Genomic DNA, 24,615 nt, shown 5'->3' with positions numbered 1-24,615 from the left:
TTCAGGAAGGTGTGGCCAGACTAATCCAGGAAAAGGCAACACGAGAACTTACTGGAAGGTGGACAAGAAATGTATAGTTTAAATGCTTATATAAAAAGCATTCTGAGCATTCTGCAAATAGTGGGAGACGTGGAAGATGACGCTTCATGGACAGTTCCCAAGAAAAGTGTTTGAATTGTGAAGGGAAAGAGTAAAGAACTTCAGCCTGAAGAATTTAAGGTATCATCGGGGAATCTGACCATTGTAAAGAAATTAGAGATCTGGCCTTAGGGTGTTAGGATGATTTAAAATTATGATAGCAACTCTGATTGAATATTGAGGGAGTCTGTGTTCATAGGTGATTCAGCAAACAGACAAAGAAGGGACCCAAAGGAGAAAACATAAGAAATGGTGGAACAATTCATGGGAAGTATGCTGATTGTTGAGTAAGGGTTTGGAGGCAGAGCTTCTCTTTACCCTCTGGCCAGAAAAAGAAATTCAGTTAAATAAATCCACTGTCATCAAATCCATTCCTTTAAATTCAGTCTAATTTGCATGGGAATTTCTAATTCTTGCAAAATCAGGTCAGTTATTCTTAATTTAAAATACAAGTTGTCCTAAATTAATACGCTATCTCAGTGCATTAGAAACACGAATGTGCTCTACTTATTAAGGTGAATCTCAGAGAGAATACTTAATAAAAAAATTCCAGACAATTTGAATGACCTTAAATGACCCATCGGGATAGTTAAAAGGCCCTATTCCATATGCATATCAAAAGTCCTTCAATAAAACAGCATCACATGCCAGAGGTTTAACTTTCCATGGCTTGTGGCAGTCCAGCCAAAACAATAACCTCTAATAGCTTTTTTGGATTTGTGACAATGCATTATTAAAACATTGAGAATTCCAAAGAACCATTACTTTCATTTCCTTTTTTAATCCACCATCAATGACCAAAGGTTATTTGACTTTATAGTTACTTTGTATATCTTATAGTATGATCAGCATTTCCTTAAGGGCAAACTTCAGAAGATTCAGAGGTTAAATTTAGCCAGGTTGTTAGGATATGAAAAGCATCTCAATTTTCTAGGATATGTAAATTGAATTTCATGAAATTTTCCCCAAAGCCATTTCCTTCCCCCAGTCCTGTTTTCTACAAAGTATCTTTCTTAATGCAGAAACATTATTCTTTCTCCATGTTCCTCTCCTCAATTTCCAACCAATCCCCGAAGGTAAACTCTTATTAAGAAATTCTAGTTCTTTACCTGTCTACCGATAATGTTGAACTTCACTAGTCATACAACCTTGATAAAAGTTAAAGCAATCAAAATTTTGCTTATTTTCTAAGGAAATCTATATGGCTCTAAAGATGTAAATTCCTAACTTAGACAACCATTTCTGATAGTCTGAGACATTTTTAAATTTTAGAAAATGATTTTCTGAAAGACATATCCTTTTTAAGACTATTTTTCTTCAACAGACGTTATTGAATATCTACTATGTAATAACAATGAAATAGTTTGTCATAAAAACCATATGTAAATACAATATGTAAATGTGGTAAAAACCATATGTAAATACCCTATGTAAAACCAATGACAGTGGTTTTTGGGAAGAGTGGGTACAAAAAGTTCTAGAAATTAAATAAATGTAACATCTTTTTTCTAAGGCACAATAAACTCACACTAGGAAAAATAGAAAAGTATATGAAAATTCTAATATAAAACAAATTGTACTGTTAAAATTGGAGGCATAATGAGAACATGGAGTGAGAAAGATGGAGGTCAACCAGGTGAGTCTGAAGAATGTTTTTTTTTCTTCTTCTTTTTCCTTTTTCTTTTTCTCCGCCCCCCCCCCCCCAGGAATGTTTCTTAAGTGAAAAAGGTCATTTGAGATAGCCCTTGGAGAAATGTATACTTCCACTAGGATGGGTACATTTCATTCAAGATGGACTTGCAGGGGAGAGAGTGTGGAGCAATATTGAGGAAGAAGAATGCAGGGTTTATAAAAGGAGAAGTGGTTTGCATGATTGATATAGGATATATTGTGAGGATGTGCATGACAAAGTTGCCTGAGGGAGTATCAAAGAGGATCTTGAATGCAAAACTGAAAAAAAATGGCAGGATAGGTCCCCTGAAGATATTTAAGCAGGAGAATTACATTTAGAGGGTTGTGTTTGAGATGACTTAAAACTTGTTCAGTGTAACTAGAATAACAAAAAGACAATTTGTTTTTTGTCTTATATAATTTTTTAAAAATTTATTTATTTGACAGACAGAGATCACAAGTAGGCAGAGAGGCAGGCAGAGAGAGGGGGAAGCAGGCTCCCTGTTGAGCAGAGTGCCCGATGCAGGGCTCGATCCCAGGACTCTGAGCCTAAAGCGGAGGCTTAAACCCACTGAGCCATCGAGGTGCCCCTTGTCTTATATAATTAATTGATTTTTTGAATTAGAAAAAAGTTTTTAAAATGTTACTATAATTTATCTCAATACCATGATCTAGGTAATAAGTTTCAGCTTTAGCTATTTTAAATTTATAGTAAACAGCCCTGACCCTCCTGCTTGTTTATAAATTCTTTGACATAAGGCCCGCTACAGTTCAACAAGAGACCCTCGTGTCTTCCTTAATTGGACATCTCTTTGAAATTTCAGAATGACTCTTAATTCAGGTACCCTGAAATCCAAGGGAGACATAACAGAAAAATTGGATGACTACTGATCTCTGGTTTTTCTTTCTTTAACAACGCCTTTTCTCCTGAAAAATAGGTCAATTAAAAGTCTTGCCTTATAAAATCAATCTCTCAAGAAGCAATCAGATTAGCTGTGTACTTTGCTTTTATCAACCATCAAAACTCTTCATTAAATTGGTAAATTTTGATTATTAATTTTTTTCTCTAATTAGTTATTGTCAGTTCATCCAGTACCAGTTTTGGAATGCTAAAGCTGGTGATATCCTAATAAAGAACTGAAAGGATTAAAAACAAGAACAGACAGATTTGTGGGGCCAGTTATAACTTTTAAATTTTTCATCCTCACCTGACTGGTTTAAATTAATAGTGTTGACTTATGAGCCACCTCACTCCCTTAAGCAATGATAGGAAGGAGTATTTCTCAACATTTTAAAAATCACTAAATATTGCATGTATTGGAAACCAAATATATAAAATAGACAAGGTTTGTGATCTTCTGGTTCAGATTGACCCTTTGGGAGTCAAGGTATGTTAGACATTTATTTATTATTTCTTCAATAAGTATTTTTCATTCTTACTTTTGTCAAACATCATGCTAAATGCTGGAGACAAGAATGAGGCAAACACAGAAGGCGTCGCAGTTTGTGATTTAGTTGGGTGGTGAGACATCAACATGACAACAAATGTACATGCATGCATGTGTACACACACACACACAGATACAGTGGTAACAGTAGTAATCGATAAAAAGCCTGACACATAGAATTATGAGAGAGTGTAATGAGTGTAAAATTGAATAGAGCAGTTGTATACAAAAATCTCTTACCCTTATAAGGGAAGCATGATGCTAATTCCAATTCCATTGTATTCTATTCCTTTAGAATGAAATTCTGGTAGTGACCTACTAAGTCAAGTTCAAAACTCTAGCATCACCACCTGCAATTTGACAGAAAAAGAGTCATTAAGGTTTTCTTTCTCAATGACAAAGCATCTTTCTATCTGCTTCTGCATATAAAAGTTTTGTTGGGCTGCCTATGAAGTCATTAATTGTGTGTATATGATGGCTGGTCTGAAAAGGAAGGGGGCTGAAACAGAGATCCACACCCGTACTGTGCACACTTGCTTTTCTATGCTCCCTTCTGCAGTGGCTCCTCCAGTCTTGGCCTTTGTTGCTGTCATTCTGTATCATACCAACTATGAGACCACTTAGTATCTTTTTTCCTGCTTCACTGTGTCAGCCATAGTTAAAAGGGTCTAAAAAGAAGATGTAGCTTGCAATGATAGATAAAAGAGTTGTTTCAATAGATACATGCAGGGAAGTTTTCCTAATGGATCCAGAAAGCACCCATACACCCTTTCCTCATCCCCTTTTACTCAGATGCCAAAGAAAACAGAACCTTCCAGAATGTTGTTTTGTGTACTACACAGCCACTGTGCCTGCTCTCCTGGTTGCTACTCCTCCCCACTTTCTGGGATAGGCAGTTCTGTAGCACTGAAGGTCCCTCCTCCAGGTCTCTGAGCTGGAATCCCTCAGGTGGCTCCTGTCCCCAGCCTGCTCCACCAGAGCAAATGGCTTAGGTAAACAAATATGAAGGCTTGCTACAAATAGGGAGGACAATAGGATTGAAATGGGAAAGAGAGATGGATGTAAACCTGAACAGAAGAAGTATGAAGGCTGTGGACTCATTTTTTCAGGGATCGTCTGGACTGTTCAGGACGTCTTCAGATAGCTGGTAAATATTTCATCTTCGTCTGGAGGAGAGACTGGCTTATGTTTTCCTAACACTGGGTTGCTATAGTGTACCTGTGTGAATGTTCTGCATTGGTAATTTATATGCAGATGAGTATTGTGAAAATCTGTCATTTATTTTTAATTGTTTAAAAATGAAGTTAATCCACCATTATTCAAAATTTATGCCTGATCTGAGCAGAAACTTAAAAAGAAAAAGTGTGGCTTTTATACTTACTTCCAGAACTGTTTGCAGAACTCATAAACACTGGTCAAAATACCTTCCTTTTGTAATTATTTATAATTTTGACAAGAGCCACTCACAGAAAGGGTATGAATTATATGCAGACACACACACACACACTTGCCATTTTAAATAATAATATAAGGGTAATAGAATACCTAAGGAGAAAATTCTCTCTAAATAAATATTTATTTAACTTAGTGCTCAAACTTTTAATTTTAAGTTTTATATGGAGAATTGAAGTAATTTTATTTATGCTTGAGTCACTAAAATTCTTATGTGGAAATAATTTGATAACATAATTGCTAAATGAGGAAAAGTGTTATAGCCATTTGTCTATTTCAGGCATGGGAAAACAACTATCTTGTATTGTAAATTATTTTAAATGCTCACAAGTAGCAAATTCTTTCTTTCACTTAAAGTAACAGATGAATTGCAAATACATGGGGGGGGTTGTTCGGGTTTAAATTTTTAAATAAATATATTTTTATTTTCATTTTTATTTACTTTTTTTTAGCCAATCTTATAAGATTATTATTTCGTTTAACATATAATGTATTATTTATACCAGGGGTACAGGTCTGTGAATCACCAGTCTTACACAATTCACAGCACTCACCATAGCACATACCCTCCCCAGTGTCCATCACCCAGCCACCCCATCCCTCCTACCCCTCTCCCTTCCAGCAACCCTCGGTTTGTTTCCTGATATTAAGAGTCTCTTATGGTTTGTCTCCCTCTCTGGTTTCATCTTATTGAATGTTATCTTATTTTCCCCAGTGGAATTTTTTTTTCTTTATTTTTTTATTTTTTATTTTTAATAAACATATAATGTATTTTTATCCCTGGGGTACAGGTCTGTGAATCGCCAGGTTTACACACTTCACAACACTCACCATAGCACATACCCTCCCCAACATCCACAACCCCAACCCCCTCTCCCATCCCCCCCCCCCGGCAACCTTCAGTTTGTTTTGTGAGATTAAGAGTCACTTATGGTTTGTCTCCCTCCCAATCCCATCTTGTTTCATTTATTCTTCTCCTACCCACTTAACCCCCCATGTTGCATCTCCACTTCCTCATATCAGGGAGACCATATGACAGTTGTCTTTCTCCGATTGACTTATTTCACTAAGCATGATACCCTCTAGTTCCATCCACGTCATCGCAAATGGCAAGATTTCATTTCTTTTGATGGCTGCATAGTATTCCATCGTGTGTGTGTGTGTGTGTGTGTGTGTGTGTGTATACACACACACCCCATCTTCTTTATCCATTCATCTGTTGATGGACATTTAGGTTCTTTCCATAGTTTGGCTATTGTAGACATTGCTGCTATAAACATTTGGGTGCACGTGCCCCTTTGTATCACTACGTTTGTATCTTTAGGGTAAATACCTAGTAGTGCAATTCCTGGGTCATAGGGTAGTTCTGTTTTCAACTTTTTGAGGAACCTCCATGCTGTTTTCCAGAGCTTGCATTCCCATTGAATGTTATTTTTAAAAACACATCTACCAAGAAGTGCTTTGGGGTTGTGATTTGCAAGGAAAATATCAGAGGCTTGGGATCTCCAACTTAAGAAGCAGTGATGTTTCCTCCACCATCGTCATAAATGATCACTAAGTATTTAGAGAAATCAGCTTTTCAGCAAGGTGCTTTATGGCTGTGCATAGGGGCGGCACGGGGTGCCCACATATTCTGAGAAACTCAGAGTGTGTAAGAAGCAAACAACAATTATATGTATTTGTTCACATTGGTCTTTTTTCTTAGCTCTGTAAATGGGACAGATCCCGGAGATCTATGGAAAGGATGGGGCTCTGGTGTGCAATTTCCCAGGCTTTCAGTCTCCACCGAGCAACAGTACAGAACAAGGAGCAGCACCCTTGGCCAAGGGCTCTGCTACTTGCTTCTGGGACTTCAGGCTAGTTGCTGAATAACAAGAATTCTTACATCCACTTGCATCTAGTGTCAAGATACCATTTATCATTTTACAAAGTCTTGTTTAATAATCCCCATGACACCGTGAAGTGGATAAGGCAAGTATTTTCTCTCCGTTACAGACAAGGGGCTGGGGATCAGAAACTAAATGATTTACGGTAGACTTCAGCTCAGCCAGCTCCTTGGAAAAGGGGCCCTCAGGCCTAGAAGTTGGATGTACAGGTGTGATTCTCGTTACTGTTTTCTCCTCGACCTTATGTTCCCGCTTCATGTTGACAAGCTTAATGTCGAATTTCCTCAGAGTTGCCACTAAGGTTAATCTCTCCTTTGAAATGCTATTTGTGAATCTTAACCGTTTGAACAGGAACTTTGGAATCAAACTTGGGTCAGCCTAGTCCAGTGGTTCTCAATGTGGGGTCCCCAACCAGCTGCTTTAGCATCACCTGGGAGCTGGCTAGAAATGAAAATTCTTGGGGCTCGTGCTAGATCTATCAAACCAGAAATCCTAAGGGTAGGGCCCATTCATTTGGGTTTTAAAAGTCCTCCAGGTGATTTCGAGGCCTTCTCAAGTTTGGGTTTATCGGTTTGGCCTATTCAGACTCAAGCTGACATACTCAGGACAATGAGGTGCTGACCATAACCATTTTAGTGACATCTCTAAGTTGGGTTTGTACCCACTTTGATCAGCAACCTTTCCCAAAAAGCTGTTAGGTCAAAGTGGGCAAAGTGTGCAAAGGCACAGTGGACGTTTGGACTGCGTATCTCTTTGCTGCTGTAGCTGTCCTGGGTCTTGTGGAACATTTAGCAGCATCCCCGACCTTTACTTGTTAGATGCCAGGAGCCATCCCTGCTGGAATGGTGACGGTCAAAAATATCTGAAGACATTGATCAATGTCTCTCGGGGAGCAAAACTGTCCCCACTTTGGTTGGCAACCAGTGCCCAGGGCATTTGTTCTTCCTCCTCCATCTCACGGTGCCTCCCTTTGAGCAAAGTACGCGGTACCCTGACTGGAAAAGCCACCGTCTTCTGAGCCTTCCTTTTGGCTATGATTTCAGGAAAAGTATATAAAGAGGAGACCCAGATTATTGAAAAATTTTGTGGCTGTGCATGAAAAATCAGTCAGGAGTGAGAGTTAGACAGTAAAGCTAAAAAAACATTGACAGCTCTTAGGCTCCTGGCAACAGTCGACTTTGAAAGAATAGCCAAGGATGGGAGCTTTGGTAGTAGATGAGCTGAAAAGAAAACTGCCAGCTATTAGCGTTTCTGTAGGACGTAAATGTTCCAAGCTTTGATGCTACAGAGAATTCTCTGAAGGCCTGTGCAAACAGCACTGTGTGTAAGCCCGAACAGCAAGCACACACAGACATTGAGCCCTGCCTACTGCTGAGCTGGGCTTATAGTATTAGGTAGACATGATCTCTGCTTCCAAATGTCACTGATTTCCTCCTTGAAGACATTTGCTTCTTATAAATAACCTTTGAAATAACCTCTGAATTTATTTCTAGGCACTGCTCATTTATATTCATTATCCTCAGTCAAAGAGATTGCAGTTACATTAAAATACAGACGAAAAAAACCCCATCAGAGCCCACTTTAAGTGAGCTGGCTGGTGACAATGCCCCCCTTCAGTCTCTGCTCTGCTATTTAGTTGTCCCCCTTCCCCTCTTTCCCTTCACCGTTCAATCTCTCTGGGTTCTCCCTTTTGAGAAAACTATATCATATCATCATGACCTCCCACCCCATGCACATGTGAGCTCCAGCTTCTTCTCAGAGATCCCCACATGTACGCATTTTTGGTGGGAAGGACCTTATCAGTGATGGGAATGTTAGCCAGCAGAATGAGAGAAAAACCACTCTGGGGTCAGGGAAAACATGACCAGCACTTCTGGAACCATGGATAGACAAATTCCTCTAGTGTCATTTGGTAACTAAGGCCAGCCTCTCACTTCTGTCTCTTATGGTTTCTAGGGTCTCCGATAGTCTCTGGGTGCTGAGTGGGTTTTGCCTGGCTCAACTTCCCTCTCTCTCTGGGAGGAAGAATCTTAGCATACTCTCTGCTTTATATCAAAAGTCGGTAAACTGTGGCTTGGCCCTGACTACAAATGTGTATTTGGGGCAGACATGATAGCAGGGGACCATGCACAGAAGTACTGGCCTTGAGGCCACTGAGGGCCCTCACAGATTCCCGTCACCTCTGCTGGATCCAAGAGTCTTTTCTTTGCTTTCTTGTAGGTAACTTTCAAACTGACCAAACACAAATGTTTAATTAGCTTGGATAGACCAGTTTCATCCCACTTTATAAGGTGACCTATAGTATTTCTGGTGATAGTGTTGACTCGTAGGCATTTATAGATTTTTCTAGAAGTCACTTCCTCTTAGTTTCCCTCACTCTTCCAAACACTACCCCACCCCACCATAGCCACACTCACAGGAACAATTCTGTAAGCAGTATTTGCAAAAATCTTTGACCATCTTTCTATATAGTGGCACATCAGGTTGTAGCATTGACAGAAACATAGCTGACATTCACAGGATGCTTGGTATAAGAGCAAACGAAAGTCCCATTGGGACTGGAAAAGAAATTTGGTCTCCACATCTGCAAAGCTATCTTTGTTCTTTCGAGATATTTCTTCTGACCCCTATCGATTGTCCATCAGGGGGTTTAAGTCAAAATTTGTGTATTTACTTTCCATAATCCTGCTGTTACTCAAAACAAAGGAATGGCAGAAAAAAAAATCTGAATTGTTCTCCCACAGAGCTGTAAGAACAAACATGTCTAGCCATCTACACTTAATGAAATCATAAGTGCCATGGAAAAGAATGATAATCCTTGGCCTTTAAAAATATAATAAACAGATTTTGTTTATTTCATTAGAGAAAAAATAATTGGACTGCTCATTTTGTAAGCCCGTCATGTCAACTTAATGGAATTTTCATTTCATCTTTCTGGTATGACTGATTTCCAAAATTTTTTGGATAGGTGGACTGCTGCTTTGTTCCTCTTATAAGGGATACTTTTTTGGGGGCTGACTTTTGCTGGTTTCCCCAACAGTCTATAGAACTCATGAATTGTCATGAATTGAATTCCCCCATGATGGTTGCTGTGTGTGAGTTTATTAGTAGTATTGAAACAAGGACTTCCCTTAAGAAGCAACTCAAAACCACACAGTAAATAGGGAAATACACTGCCCAGATAAGGAAATGAATGCTTTGCAGCAGAGCTTTGCTAAGAATCCAGGGGGAAGAGCAGCTCTAACTCCAACTCCAAGACTATTGATGACTAGTGACACCAACTCTCAACTGAAATAAAAAGTTTCACTCACTCAGCTGCACACTTACACCAAAGTCCACATTGCACTTACGTTTTTACAGTTGTTTTCCTCATAGATTAGAGTTTCCTCTTTTTCTTTCAAACAGGAGTTGTCTCATTCACCAGTAACCAGTAATGAATCATAAAATAAGACAATAGATTCCTATTTTCTTTTCTTATTAAAAGTATGATAAATAATGTATTGCCCATTTTAAAGATGAAATGGGGACCGGTGTTGACCATGTTCTCAAATCCCCAGATTTTGTTGAGGTCAAAAAAGCAGGATGGGGTCATGCAGCCGGTATCTGGGTATGTAGATCAGCAGTTTCCTCACCTCCAAATCATGGGGTTTGAACTCACATGATGCAAAGCTTTTCAACCCTGGCTACCCATTGTAAGACCCTGGAGCACTTTTTAAACACCAGTGCCCAGTACCAAATAATAGATCTCTCTGGGGATGAATCCTGACACAACCATTATTTAAAGCTCTCCAGGTGAATCCAATGTGAAGCCAGGTTTGAAAATTGCCAACTCAGGTCCATTTCCCCAAAGGATGCCCATAGCTCTATGAGATCCTCAGCAACACAGTTTGGGAAACTAAACGGTGAAAGCTTCTTGGATGGTCACAGCACACATTTGCATGTTGTTCATCCTGGTGACCTGCAGGTAAGAAACCTGTTGAACTATCTTTAACTTGACTATTGATAATGACATAAGTTTTCTTAGAACTCTTTTAATTGACATAGTGCTCAATAGAGGGGCTTCTATTTGTCCGTGCACTTTAAGAAAACAGAGAAGTAAATTCTCTTGGGACATAGGATAGCTTCTAGCTCTGAGTTTCATTTCCATTCTCTTCTGTTCCTTTCTAAACCATTCAACATGTGATGTTGTCCCAAAGGTATCCCTTTGATGACTTACAACACAAAGATTCTTGTTTGACTCCCTTAACAGCAGCACAGAAAACCTAAAATCAGTATCTTTTGAAGAAAAATGTTCAAAACATCTCCATGGATAGCGCTTTGGAGCATTGATCTTGGATGCTTGTTGCTAAATGAGGGGAGAGATAAGTTTCAAGGAAGCCTGGGGATTTACCTTGTAGATGTAAATACATCTCCTTGACTTTCTTTGTAAATTAAATTTTGTAAGTAGTACCTACTGTTCTCTAGTGAAGTCTGCTGGGTGAAAGAAATGTCAAGTAGACAAAGGAAGGCTTGTTGCTTGGATTTGATAAACCCAAACCAGGATTACCTATCCAGAGACTTAAAGGGGAGTTTATGCAGGGTTTACTCTGTCAGGCCAGTATGGGAACTGATAGGACATAGGTAACCAATTATGTAAATTAAAATCCTGTTATTCCTTTGTCTTCTCTTAAATTTGTATTTGCCAACCTTTGTCCTAAAGTTCACTGTCAGCTAAAATAACCTTGAATACATCTAAATACTTGCCTAATGAGTCACATGATGTGTTACTGTTAAGAGGTGTTGAGTCTCAAATTTGCCTACCTGGAACAACACTCTTTTGACTGCTTTTATTTGTTTGGTCCATTATTTAACCACTACTTTTTGAAAGTATTCATGTTCTAAGTAATGCCCAAGATGCTGGGATCAGAGTGAAGATCAAGATGGACAAGTCTGAGAGTCTTTGAATGTGATCCAGTACATCCAACATCCTTTCTAATGATGCCCAAAGAGTTCTTAACACAGAACTTTAAAGGCCAGAGAAAGAAGTTTTAAATAAAATTGCTACACTACAGAAGGATACTGAAAATAATTTATTGCCTATAGCATAATTATATAAGCAACAGTAACATATTCTATAACATTCAATGAAAAGATCAGATTTCAATCAACTTGCTCTCCAAAGAGCTAGAGAAGTCCTTAGCTAGGCTATGGTCATAGGAAATGTCCCATTGTCAATTATACCCATATCTGCTTCCTTAGGTATCCCGGTCCTACCCTCCTTTACTATGAACACATCTTATTTTGTGTTGAACACCATCACTACACCTGTCCGTATTAAAACATTTTCTTTTTTTTGGTTATGGATTTTAACTCAGAGTTCCTTAAGTGTCTGAGTTTGTAATTTCTTGAAATTCAGACTTAATTATAGAATCAGCACTAAATGTATTTCTATAGTTTTTATTACAATTATTTGTCTTTGGTAGGAACTTAGTAAATTTCTCTGTTGTCCAGTGCATATACTGCAAAGTTGTCTGCTACAGATGGCTTCTCTCCAGTGGTTTGACTGGGATTCTTTATCATGAAGTTAGTGATGCTTCAAGTCATGAGAGATGCTGATGGCTTCAACTTCTGGCAGGAGACAGTTCCAGTCACGTATGGTCTCAGAAATTCTTCTCTTTTCTATGAAATTCATAGATTCTATGTCACTTCCTCTACAGCAACAAAAGATTTTGCAGGCTACAAAAGTTCATGATTTAACCATTTACTCTATTTTTATTATACATTGTAGGCATATTCTCAAGTAGTAAAAATTGGGAGGGCGCCTGGGTGGCTCAGTGGGTTAAGCCACTGCCTTTGGCTCAGGTCATGATCTCAGGGTCCTGGGATCAAGTCCCACATCAGGCTCTCTGCTCAGCAGGGAGCCTGCTTCCCTCTCTCTCTCTCTCTCTGCCTGCCTCTCTGCCTGCTTGTGATCTCTGTCAAATAAATAAATAAAATCTTAAAAAAAAATTGGGAAAGCTTGGGATGCCTGGGTGGCTCAGTTGTTTAGGCGTTTGTCTTCAACTCAGGTCATGATCCGAGGATCCTGGGATTGAGCCTTGCCTTGGGCTCCCCACTCAGATTGGGGGTGTGCTCCTCCCTCATTCAGTTCATGCTTTTTCTCAATCTCTCTCAAATAAATAAATAAAATCTTTAAAAAAATTGGGAAAGCTCTAACTTGTCTGGCTGTGGAAAAGGACATAATGGACAGAAATAGTGGAGAAGGTAGTGGTATGGACTAAAAAGATTTGGGTTGACTCTAGGGCCTGTGTGGAGCAGGTAAATGGCAGTGTATGTCCCAGAGTAGTTAAGCCAGGAGAAGGTGCATGTGCCCATCACGTGTTGGCTGGTTCATGGTGCAAAAGCCTGGTGGGTGATAGGAAGAGTAATGTCCCTATGATGCCCACAGGTTACAGTGACTATTCCTCTGCATATGATTTTGAGAAATACCTATGTCAAGGTCATCAGAGGCAATGCTGTTTTAACCAGGCCATCTTGTCCAGCATATCTATATTCTAAGATTCTGTACTTGGAATTATTTTTTTTTCTTAAAAAAAAAAAAAAATCCCCATGTTCCATGAGTTTTAAAACTATGCATAACGTCTGGGGATAGGCAGGCCTGATTCAAAACCAACTTAGTTTCAATCTGTGAGACCTTGGACAAGTAACTTAGACTCCCTACAAGTCATCTTTCCATCTTCAAAACAGGGACAATAATAGTCCCTCATTCATAGGGCTGTTTGTAAATAATTCATGTATAGGATAGTGCCTTAAACATAGATAGTTATAATTTTATTATTACTATCACTATTATTATAAGTAACTTAATCCATTCACTATGCCAACTCATTAAGTGAAGTATCTGGGATCTTTAATCCTCAGTTCAAATATAAGCCATGCAGCATGATACAAAGATGCAGACTGTCATAGAAGTGGAACATTCTGGAACTGAGTCTACTGGTCAATTTACCATTCAGGTTGTGTTCTTTTATTCATAAAGTAGGTATAAATAATCACACTATACAAGGGCATTGTGATGAAGATATCACTTGAAAAATACAGGTATTTTGTATAAGATTCTGATAATTTAGATGTTTACTTCCACAATGTATCCTGTCAACTTCCTTGGTGTGGTGTGAAGTAGGGACTTCCACCATAAGCATATTTTTATAGGAACTTTTCTGTTTTGTTTTGTTTTGTTTTGAAGCGTGTTTAAAATCCATTCATCAAATATGTATTGGTAAAGAGTGAGGGCACCAGTGCTGGTGTCAGGAAAAATCACAGGCTGGTGCAGGGCCATGAACTAGGAGCTGCAGAGTGATGACTGCTTATGGTCGTGTTTATCTAACATGTACAGTGTGGGTGACAGAAAAATAATGGGAGATTTATACAAAGATGTGGATTTTCATACTTTCTCAAAACAACAGGTAAGGTTGTTTTCCTGAGAGCAGATTCACTCCAGCGTAAGTCCTCGAGATCTCACTTTGGCTTTAGTGCAGGACACTTCCAACGGGTCTATCCCTCTCTTGTTCCCGTACCCCAACCCCAAGTGTCATTTTGTTGTTGTTGTTGTTGTTAAAGATTTTATTTATTTATTTGTTAGAGTGAGAGAAAAAGCACAGGCAGGCAGAGTGGCAGGCAGAGGCAGAGGGAGAAGCAGGCTCCCCACGGAGCAAGGAGTCTGATGTGGGACTTGATCCCAGGACTCTGGGATCATGACCTGAGGTGAAGGCAGCTGATTAATGGACTGAGCCACCCAGGTGTCCCCCCAACTCCTTTTATTAACTCAGAACTTAGTTCACACCATATCGTGTAACTCTTCTGTTCACAATGGTGTAGCGTTTAAATAACTGCCTTTATCGGGAAAAAAGAAACACCTTCATTTGTGGCATTTGCTGGTTCCCCCCATGTAAATATTTCCATTGTGGCTGACCTCAAGCTATCCCTGTAAAGTCACTTTGGAGTTGGAAAGATATGCATATAGGAGGCTCTGCCAAGCCAGTGTCATTGGGTCCAGCATGAACTAGAAAGCTCCCAATGACTTCCCAAGCCACTCAAAGCAAGCTCATAGTATGGCCATAAATCAAGCTCACATTTCCAGTTGCCTCTCTAATCTTACTTCCAATGCTTCTCTTTAGTTTAATTCCTTCTTATTGTTATTTAATTTGTAAAATGGAGGTGTATTTGCAGCAACACATCACATAAAATGTATGATAACATTCAGTACTCTTCAGAAGAAAAAACAGTTTATAAATTCAAGTTGGTGGGAACACAGGCAGTTCCCCTAATGTGAGGGAATGTGACCCATAGGTCATCGACTTTCATTGAGCTGGACATATTACTCATTGACTGTGTCTCCCCACAAAACTGGATGTGAACCAAAGTTTCTGTCACCTGATTTACTGTGAATAGTCTCTAGCTCTGCAGGGAAATGGGAAGTACTAGTTTGCTTGACTTTGAGAGTGACTTGAAAAGGCAAGAATGAATCAGTTGCCATAATGCATTCGGTCACATCAAATCCTGCCCATCGTGTGAATTCAGTCACTAATGCTTTACTCAGAGGTGACCAGTTCTGCTGGATTTCTCTTCTCGTCCCAATTAGCCATTCCTTTCTGCTTCAGAGCCTGCTTCCGTCTTATGAAGGAAGAGATCAGATATCAAGATATAAAATTCCATTCCTTCCAGAAAACTGGGTCCTACAGAGAGTAAAAGAGGTTTGCCAGAAATGATTTGCAAATAGGCATTCCACATGTATTTGTCAAGGTATGAATTTGTTGTTTTGTTTTATTCTGAAATTGGTGGTATTGTCTAAGGGAAGAATATTATTTTCTATTCCTCTTCATTATGCTTTGAGGAGGTTGAGGTGGAGTGGGAAGAAGGGTGGAATAGTTTGATTTCTGTTTGTAGAGCTTGTGTACACAATGCAATTGCATTTTTACCTCCATCCTTAGGGGACAGTCCTCTTTGCCTGGATTTTACAAAGATGTTCAATGTAACACAAAAGAAAACTATGGAACTTATTTACATCTGTATTTCTTATACTATTATTAGTAAAAACTAATAATACCAACCAAAAACAATGCAATAACTTCATCTAAATTCATTAAGGTTGGTCAAAAAAATTCAAAGCACTGTATTGATTATCATGCAGAACTCAAGTGATAGTGTTCATGTAAGCTCTTCATTGTATAATGTTTACATGTGCTTATTTTGATCATCTTTAAGGAAATATTTATAGATCAATTATTCTCTTAAAACAGTCTCCTAAATGTTCAGGACTGCATGAGGGCTTATTAAACATAAAACACAACACTGATTCCCTCACCACTCTAGGAACTTTTACTTTGTTTGTGAACAAAAAATTAAAATTATGAAATGAGTTAGAGAAATGAAATCTATTCTGTTTGTACTTCTGTGGGTTTAAGAAGTAGAAAAGTTTAGAGAAATCAGCTCTCAGAAACAGTGGGGTTTGAAACTTACTGGAGAATGAATTGGTGCTAGCTTTTAAAAGATAGGTAGGACTGGAAGAAATGAGAAGAGTACATTCTGCCAGAAGAATGAATTACTCACTCAGTCCCATCTGGATGATGTCTTCCCTATTTCTCTCTTCCACATCACTGTTTTCTTCATGGTACCACCTTGATCACATGGCTCCAAGTTTGGGAAAGAGAAATACCATGTTCTCTGTTGAATGACTAGGACCTAGCACTCTGTCTTGACCAAATAGGTCTTCAGTAATTATGAGTTTAACTATTTAATTGGATATTCATTAATTAATCAGGTGTCTGTATTTTTGGTGGAGATCATCAGCAGAGAATGGATATTGGCAAGTGTAGAAGTAGAAAATAAGATGGAATATGTGGGGTGTTGACACATTATAAAATGTTTTAAAATTAAATGCTGTTGTGGCCATTTGAGCAAGGGAATGTCCCCTTAAATGGATCTTAGGGAAACTGACCTGGTGAAGCTAAGGCAAAAAGATGGAGGAGAAGCCACACACCAAACCTTGTTGTTGCTTGGGGTCCCCTTTGCACATGTGGATGACAACATCACCTGCTATGACCTTGAACTGACTGACCATGACTCTCATCTGACATGCCTGCGTTCATCATTTTAACACTGCAGTACAAGGACAAAGGTATTGAGGGTATGTGCCAGGGAGTTGTACTAACGATTTGTCCTGGAATATAAGCTGTGTTCAGAAAGACAATATTTACAGCTATTGAGGAGGAACACAGAAAAGATAAGATTGCAAAACCAGTAGATAGGACGTTCCCAAAAAGCGACAAAAGGGGGCTTGAGCTTAACCAAACAGAGGTAGTGAGTCAGAAAGACAGATGCTGATGGTCAATAATGCAGATGTTGAAGCTGAGGTTGTGGGTGAAGGTATTGGGAATCAAAAGACCCAGGTCGGACCATAGGAGCAGTGGCTGAGATAGGAAGAAATAAAATACCTTGGAGGAGAAGTTTTGGAGAAATTGAGTGGCCAGGGAATGTGTGTATATTTAACACTGTATCATATGGATTCTCAATTTAGTCTAAAACTTATAATATTGCATCCTCCATTTTTGTTTAACTAAATGAGTTATAGTGAAATCTCTTTTGGTGATTTCAATATGGATTCAAATCTGATTATTTTCCAAGACAAACTCTTTAAGAAAAAACTGAAACAGGTGCCCAGAAATGATAGTTTTAAAGAGGGTAAGGTGGTGGTAGGGAACTTTACCAAGAAATCTTTAAGTTAATTACACTTCTTAAATTGTAGCAGTCTTCAGTAAATAAGAAACTCCCTTTTCAATAAGGCAGCCATGAAGTCACATTTCCTTGGTCCTCTTGGATGTGCATAAGAAGAGTTTATTTTAACAAGGTAGAGCTTGAATTTAAATGTGCTCTCCAATAAACTGTAAGCCCTGAGGGGTGTGTGTCTTTCACCAGGGTAAGGCAGCATCTCATTGTGCTTTCACATTCGACAAATAACAGATGATAAATATTATAATGAGGCCAACTAAGATACTGCATCCATTGTAATGAGGAAATTGTTTCTTTTTATTTTAAGATGCACTGTGGGCATTGAAACTGTTGCTAATATACTGTGATAATAGCTTCTAATTTGTTATGAATAAAGATGTGTAGGAGAGGATGAGGCTTGATCAAAGACAAATTTTTAACACCGGACCCTGAAGCCCCTAAGGACCGCACCATAAAGCAAATAATACAAGTGCTTGCATTGACACAGAACATTAGATTCAATTATTTCGTCTGAAGGAAACCAATCAGGGAAAGTGAGTCGTTCCCGGAAAGTCACTCCAAGAAAATAGGGAGCCAAGCTTCTGGCCTCTGCTTAGGCCGTCAGCAGCATCTATATTTCACTCTATCACATTATTCCATTTGGGTGCATTAAGTGGTTGTTCAGCCTGTTGGGTATAAACACAGCACATCGGCCACTCCATTTAGAGGGACTAATGCATCCATGAATGAGGATTTGGTTCTTAAGTAGTATCTTTAGCGATTCCCATTTACATGTCACTTGGATTATATGAATGAGGGATGGAAGGTTGGGTTTTAGAACTGCAGGCATTTTTTTTTTTTAAATAGACTTTGAAAATGCCAAGGAGTTCCGTTCTGGGCTTTATCGGTTTGCAAAGGTGGTATGTTTAGTAGAAAGATTTCTGAAATGATTTTTGTTGTTATACAGGAAAATATAACCTGACCTTGTTTTACATTCTCATTTGAATCCCACAAACCTCCTGAGGGACCTTGGGTTAAGGTATCACTATCCCATTTCAAAGGTGAATGCCTGTATTTATAAAGGAATTCCCTAGTGGCCATAGGATGCTGTAGGAACAGAGCTAGAAACAGAATCTCCTGGATAGTGGGGAAAAGCGTGTGTATGCACTGTGTTGTGTATCTCTGTATGTCTGTGTGTGATCTCCAGTGTCTTTTTCTGCAGATGCATAGATTATAAATTTTATAGGTACTTCCTGGGAAAAAGAGGGTTGAGGGTTTGACTCTTCAGTTGTGGATCTTGAGCTCCGTTCTCTTTAGAAGTTGAGAGTCTCTGGACAACATAATGTCCTTGTTCTCTCTGTTTCACTTTATCTCTTCATTTCCTTCTAAACCAAACTTCTATTAAAAAAAAACAACATATTTTTTAGTCTGCCAGATTTATTTTAGTGAAGCAAAATTTCTAGAGAGTTGTAACCCTTTAATATACCTGGGACTAATTTAAAATAGTTCACTACATATTTCTTTTAATTAACATCTTAGTTAAATTTAAATCCCTAGACATTTACACATTACTTTTTATGTTCATAGAGGCATCCCAGATGTTTTAGGAGAAAAAGGAATGCACAAAGTTTGACCCCCATCCTCAGAAATTCCAGAATCTCGTATTTGTGTATAACAGCTGTAATGTAAGACAGAAAGTAACAAATAATACAAAACAAATTCAAGCTAAGAAGTGAGAGTATATTGATGAAAGCTTCAGGAAGATGTAACATTCAATGTTAAACCAGGTGGACTTGATTTTTTTTTTTTTTTTCCCAAATGGCCATGTAGTTTGAAGAGGAAGGGCTCCCAGGAGAGAGAACTATGTGAGTGGGTAATATGACAAAACTGGAAAGGAGGCCGTGTCAGATCATGCAAAGCCTGAATTACCTTACAGAGGAACTGGATTCTATTTTGGGTACACCTAAAGGCTCTAAAGAAGGGAATTAAGGCATTCCTATTGCTTTTCTGGAAATTTTTTTTTTTTTTTAGGTTAATGATTAGTATAAAGGTAAGTTGAGGTAGAGAATCCAATTAAAAATATCACTTAGTAGTCAAGACTGAAAGTTAATATAAGCCTTCTAGATGGGTTGGAAAACAGGAAATCCAGGGAGAAGAGGAAAGATTTGTTGACCATTTGAACTTACGCATATAAAAAGATACTTGGCATCAAATTATTTGGAAGGCTTTGTTCTCTATGATTGATAGACTAATGATACTATTGAAGATTAAGTTTCAATAGAGGAACAGAAATGATGCTGAGTTTAACATTGACCTGGAGTATCAAAGGAATTGCCATTTGAAAATATCCAACATTTTAGAGAGAGAGCAAAGATAGTTCTCAGAGTGCAGGGGACAGTGGAATATTAGATTTAGAAATCATAGGGGTGCCTCGGTGGCTCCCTTGGTTAAGCATCTGCCTTTGGTTCAGGTCGTGATCCCAGAGTCCTGGGCTTGAACCCCACATTGAACTCACTGCTCGGCGGGCCGCCTGCTTCTCCCTCCCCCACCCTCATGCTCTCTCTGTCCCTCTCACTTTTTCTCTCTCAAATAAATAAATAAAATATTTTTTAAAAAGAAATAATATAAATAGGATAGAACATTCAAGACTTTAAAAATGATATTTTTTTTATCAGAGAAAGGAGAAATGTGCCAACAGAAGCTTGGACTATACTGAAACATAAGGGGCAAGAAGTCAGTGAGGATACGAAGCAGGAGCAAGGAAAAAAGATGAAAAATAGGGAAGGATGATTTCAGGGAAGCCAAAGAAAATGGGACATTCCAAAAAGAAGCTGTGGTCAAGAATAGTGAAAACAGTTCTAAGATCAAGGAGAGAGGCTCAGTCAGTTAAGCATTTGCTTTGGGCTCAGGTCATGATCTTGGGGTACATCTGGCTCCCTGCCCAGTAGGGAGTCTGCTTGTCCCTCTCTTTCTGCCTCTCCCCTCACTTGTGATCCCCCCCCCTCAAATAAATAATAAAATCTCTTTTTTAAAGATTTTATTATTTATTTATTTGCCAGGCAGAAAGGGGGAGAGAGAGAGAGAGTATGTGGGAGTGAGCGCACCAGCAGGGTGAGCGGCAGGCAGAGGGAGAAGCAGGCTCCTTGCTGAACAGGGAGCCTGATGAGGGACTTGATCCCAGGACCCTGGGATCATGACCTGAGCTCAAGATAGTTGCTTAATGACTGAGGCACCCAGGTATCCCTAAATAAAATCTTTTATAAAACAAGATCAAGAAGAATCTGGATAGAGAAAAAAAAAATCTTCTCAACTATGCAATTAGAATTTTATATTGAAAATTCTAGTGAGAGATTGAGTCAAGAAACCGAGAAAGCTACATACAGCTAAAGATGTGGAAAACTTCAAAGATGGAAAGGGGAACGGCAAAGGAGCCTCCTGTTGGAGGGCAAAACTTTTCTCCATGAAACAGACCTGGCAGTGTTCTGCTGAGGACCTACGTGGGAATTTACAAAAACCAGGATGTCTTGAATCTTTGAAAGAGTCACTATGGAGGTGTGTACCATTTGTAAGTAGAGTATCATCTTCATTTTTAACAAGGGTAACTTTCAGTTGCATTCAGATAATTTAAGAATGTTATTTAGAAAGACATTAGATGATTCTTGGCCGGATATGAAAGATGCAAGAACACTGTATTTTATTCATTGATAGATCCTTTCCACAATTATTCTGTAAATGCATATCTAGAATTTCTTGATCTTTCAAGAATTCATTTTCCCCTTTCACTCCATAACTCTACTTAAACTGCAAAATTTTTCTGCAAGTAGCATTTCACTGTGCTCAAATACTTTGCATCTAGATGTATTTTCTACAAAGTTTTTGAGATCTCTTTTTGCCCCCAAAATTTATAGGATCATTCCATTATAATATTAAGATGCCATATCAAGAGAAGAGCAAGTTACAAAAGTTTGGGAGGGATGGATACCATACATTTGAGATAGAGCTGACATTAAATCTTTTTCATTAGTCTTCCTTTGCTTGGCAAATCTTGTCATCTCTCCTCCAGAGTTAAATGAATAGGTGGCTATGTACTTGGATGTTTTATAGACTCAGGGAAACTCATCTTTCTGTCTGTGAAATTCATGCCTGAAGTAGCTTTGGATTCTATTAAATCCTTTCTGCCAGTATGGTATTTTCCTAGTTTTGTGCACATTATCAGAACCTTTCAGAAATGATGTCAGTGTCACAGATGATGCTTTTGGTGATAACTCAGTGTCATACATGATGATCTGGGCTGGGAGAGTAACTAGGTATCCAACTACTGACATGTACCTTCTCAGAAGAAAACATATTGAAATGGTACAGAAGAGCATGGCATCTGCTGCTTTCTTTAGTGGTCTGGTTCTTTCCTCAATGGAGAATATTTCTTTACATACAATTACCACTAGGAAAATGTGTTCTTCCAGGCTCCTTTTCCAAAGTGCTTTAAGAATGCAATGGCTTAAATAGTTTTCTGTAAGTAAATTAACATTCTGCATTTTTTTTGACCTTATACAATTATACTTCAAGGAAAATTTGATTTTTCTATTGGTCAATGACTATCTCTAAAATAACTTCCTCTGAACCAACTATCTTTGAGTCTTGGGTAATTTTGGGGGGAGGTGGGAGGAATGAAACCAACATTTTTTGAGACTTCCCAAGCCTCTCCTATGCACCAGGCTCTATACTTGCTCATTTGTTTATAGGATGTTAATTTTGAAGAACTAATATAATTGAGACTGATTAAGCAGAAAGTAAAAAAAAAAAAAAAAAATAGAGAAATCTTAAAAAGAGAAATACGTAAGCACCTATAAAACTCTTTTTAAAATTTAAGGTTGCAAATACACATTATTTACCAAATTATGCAATAGAGTCTTTTACTTGTGTGCATTTTCCTAATTAGACTTCCATAAAACTTTCATGCTTAAAATGTACCCATTAGTTTCACTTTTTAAATGCAGTTACAATTTCTTCAAAGTGGAGCCAAAATTTAAAAACATATGGAAAAACAAACACAGTTCAGAGTCCTTTTAGATTTAACAGATTTGCCTTAATCTCAGCATATCCAGCTATCCATCTAGACCTTTTTTTTTTTTTTTTTTTTTTGGAAATCTCCTTTTATTGAGCATCTTCAAAGCAATCAACATAGTTTTTCAACAGAGTTCTCAGAGAAAGTCTCACTAATTGTTCACATTCACATTCCTTTGGTTTACATAATATTTACTTATATAATTATGACAAAAACACCGTTGATAAAAGCAGGTTTGAGAGCAAACATAACTGATTCTCATAAGTACACAATTACCATTCAGTGTCCAGAACGTAAGTGTGTGGACATGCTGGAGAGTAAGCCTATTGGCTATGAATATTTAGAATAGTATGTCTGTTTATCAAGATATTTTACAAGGTTAAAAAAGAATTAGACATAACCCAGGGATTTGTTAAATTAAAATTAGTTTAGAGGCTTTTACTGTGTTATCTCAGGCAACCAAATTATCTACAAACAATATAACAGGAGGCTATTAGTAACCTCCATTTTGTCCTAACAGTGAAAATAATTATTGAATAATCATAGCTGAGTCTCATAGTGTCCTTTCAGCTTTTTTTTTCTCTCCAGTGATAGTTTGAGAATGCCTAGCTTAAAAAAAAAAAAATTAAAGAAGAGAACGTTTCTGAAAATACTGAGCAATTTTTCATGGGTCATATCTTCCCCTCCCTTCCATTATCCCTATCTGCTTTCTGCTTGCTGCAAATAATTTAGGTTCTATCCTTCAAGGGGCTCACAGACCAATAGAGGAGGTCAAGTTACAGAAGACAAATCCTGAGTGACATAAAGGAGGTGCTGTGATATGGAGAAGCACAGAACCCTGGGACAGCCCACAAGGGAGGCAAAAACAAACAAACAAAACAAAACACTGGCTGACGATGGGAACCTCCCTCAAAGAAACCACATCTGAATTAGGTCTTAAAACATGATTTGACCAAAGGAAGAAGTTCAGAGGGACAGCCGTGTGACTGCTAATTGAGGTCATGATTTAACTTGTCTGTCTCCTCAAGACTCATTGCCACACTTGGCACGTGGTTGATCTTGAACTTGACTTTAGACTTAACAATCCAGAACCAAGTGAAGATGAGAACACATTTTATTAGAATAATCTTAAAATCAAAGGGGGGAAAAGGTTACAGATGAGACTTGGTATGAGATCCAAATCTTGAAAGACCTTGAGTGTTACATGAAAGTTTGTACTTATAATCTGGAGAAATGGAAGAGCTATCAAAAAGTTTTAATTTAGGGAGTGACATGAGCAAATCTGCATTTACAAGGATAATCTGGCAGCACTGTGGAAAAAGATCAGCTAAGAAGCAATTGCATTAATTTAGCCAAGAAATGATGAGCATCTAAACCAAAGCAGGCCAGTGGAGATGGAGAGGAGGGGATTAAGCTGATCCCTGAATTCAAATTATTAACTTTTATAATAAGGACAGGAATTAATAGCGTTTGAGGATCCACAGATTTTTCCTTTTTTCCTTCATCATAAATTAAGAAAATGGCCATTCAAGGAAAGGAGGAAATAGTACAGAATATCATTGAAACACACTATCATCCATCCTAATGTTTAAGAAACCTAGGAGTTACTCTCAAACTTTTCCAATCACCTATTTCTCCCTTGATTTTTTTTAATAAATATTTACTGGGTGACCTCTTTGGGCTAGACATTGTTCTAGCCTTGGGAAGTAGAAAACAAAGAGTTTTGATCAAGTGCTGCCCAAAGACCTGTTTAATTTTCAGTTTTTCTAGATCCTCAGTCAGCACATACATTATCTTCTCCCTGCTTTTCTCCCTTTTCTGATTAAGTTTGACTCACGCTCTGGGTCAGGAGCAAAGCCACTTCCTCCTATGGGACTTCCCAGCCCCTCAGTTGTGGTTAGGGCCTCACGACCTGTTCTTCCACTCCCAGCTCTGCACTTCCTCTCAAAGCACATTTGACCACATGGTGCTGACCTCATGCTGCTTCTGTAGCCTGTACTTCCCTGAGGACCCTGACCGCTCTGCTTTGGTCAGTGCCAAAGAGTAGGGGTCCGAATACTTTTTGAATAAATAGCGAGTAGATGAATTGAATGCCTCAACACAGAATTGTTACTTCCTCTGTCAAAATTATCCCAAAACCAACTATTATACTTTAAACTGGCACTGAGTTAGCCCCTTCTGCTCAGGAGGTTCAAGGCTATTAAATGTT

The 24,615-nt window shown here is 38.4% G+C and overlaps 1 protein-coding gene across 6 annotated transcripts in view; it reads left to right on the top strand.

The window, feature by feature from the left end:
• NYAP2 (neuronal tyrosine-phosphorylated phosphoinositide-3-kinase adaptor 2) overlaps positions 1 to 24,615 on the top strand; it is a 257,780-nt gene that overhangs the window by 73,707 nt on the left and 159,458 nt on the right. The window contains exon 1 of one of the 6 annotated variants that reach the window (XM_082689984.1): positions 15,102 to 15,376. The exons of 4 other annotated variants lie outside the window; for them this stretch is intronic. In XM_082689984.1, coding sequence (XP_082546110.1) covers positions 15,363 to 15,376 — 14 coding nt within the window. In that variant the 5' untranslated portion in view covers positions 15,102 to 15,362. Of the gene's footprint in view, positions 1 to 15,101; positions 15,377 to 16,740; positions 16,761 to 24,615 lie in introns of those variants that run through there. One more of the 6 variants, XM_082689986.1, reaches the window with a different exon arrangement.

Source organism: Mustela nivalis, assembly GCF_964662115.1.
Source record: "Mustela nivalis genome assembly, chromosome: 11".
NCBI classification, from domain to species: domain Eukaryota; kingdom Metazoa; phylum Chordata; class Mammalia; order Carnivora; family Mustelidae; genus Mustela; species Mustela nivalis.
This window is presented reverse-complemented; position numbering and strand designations above follow the sequence as displayed.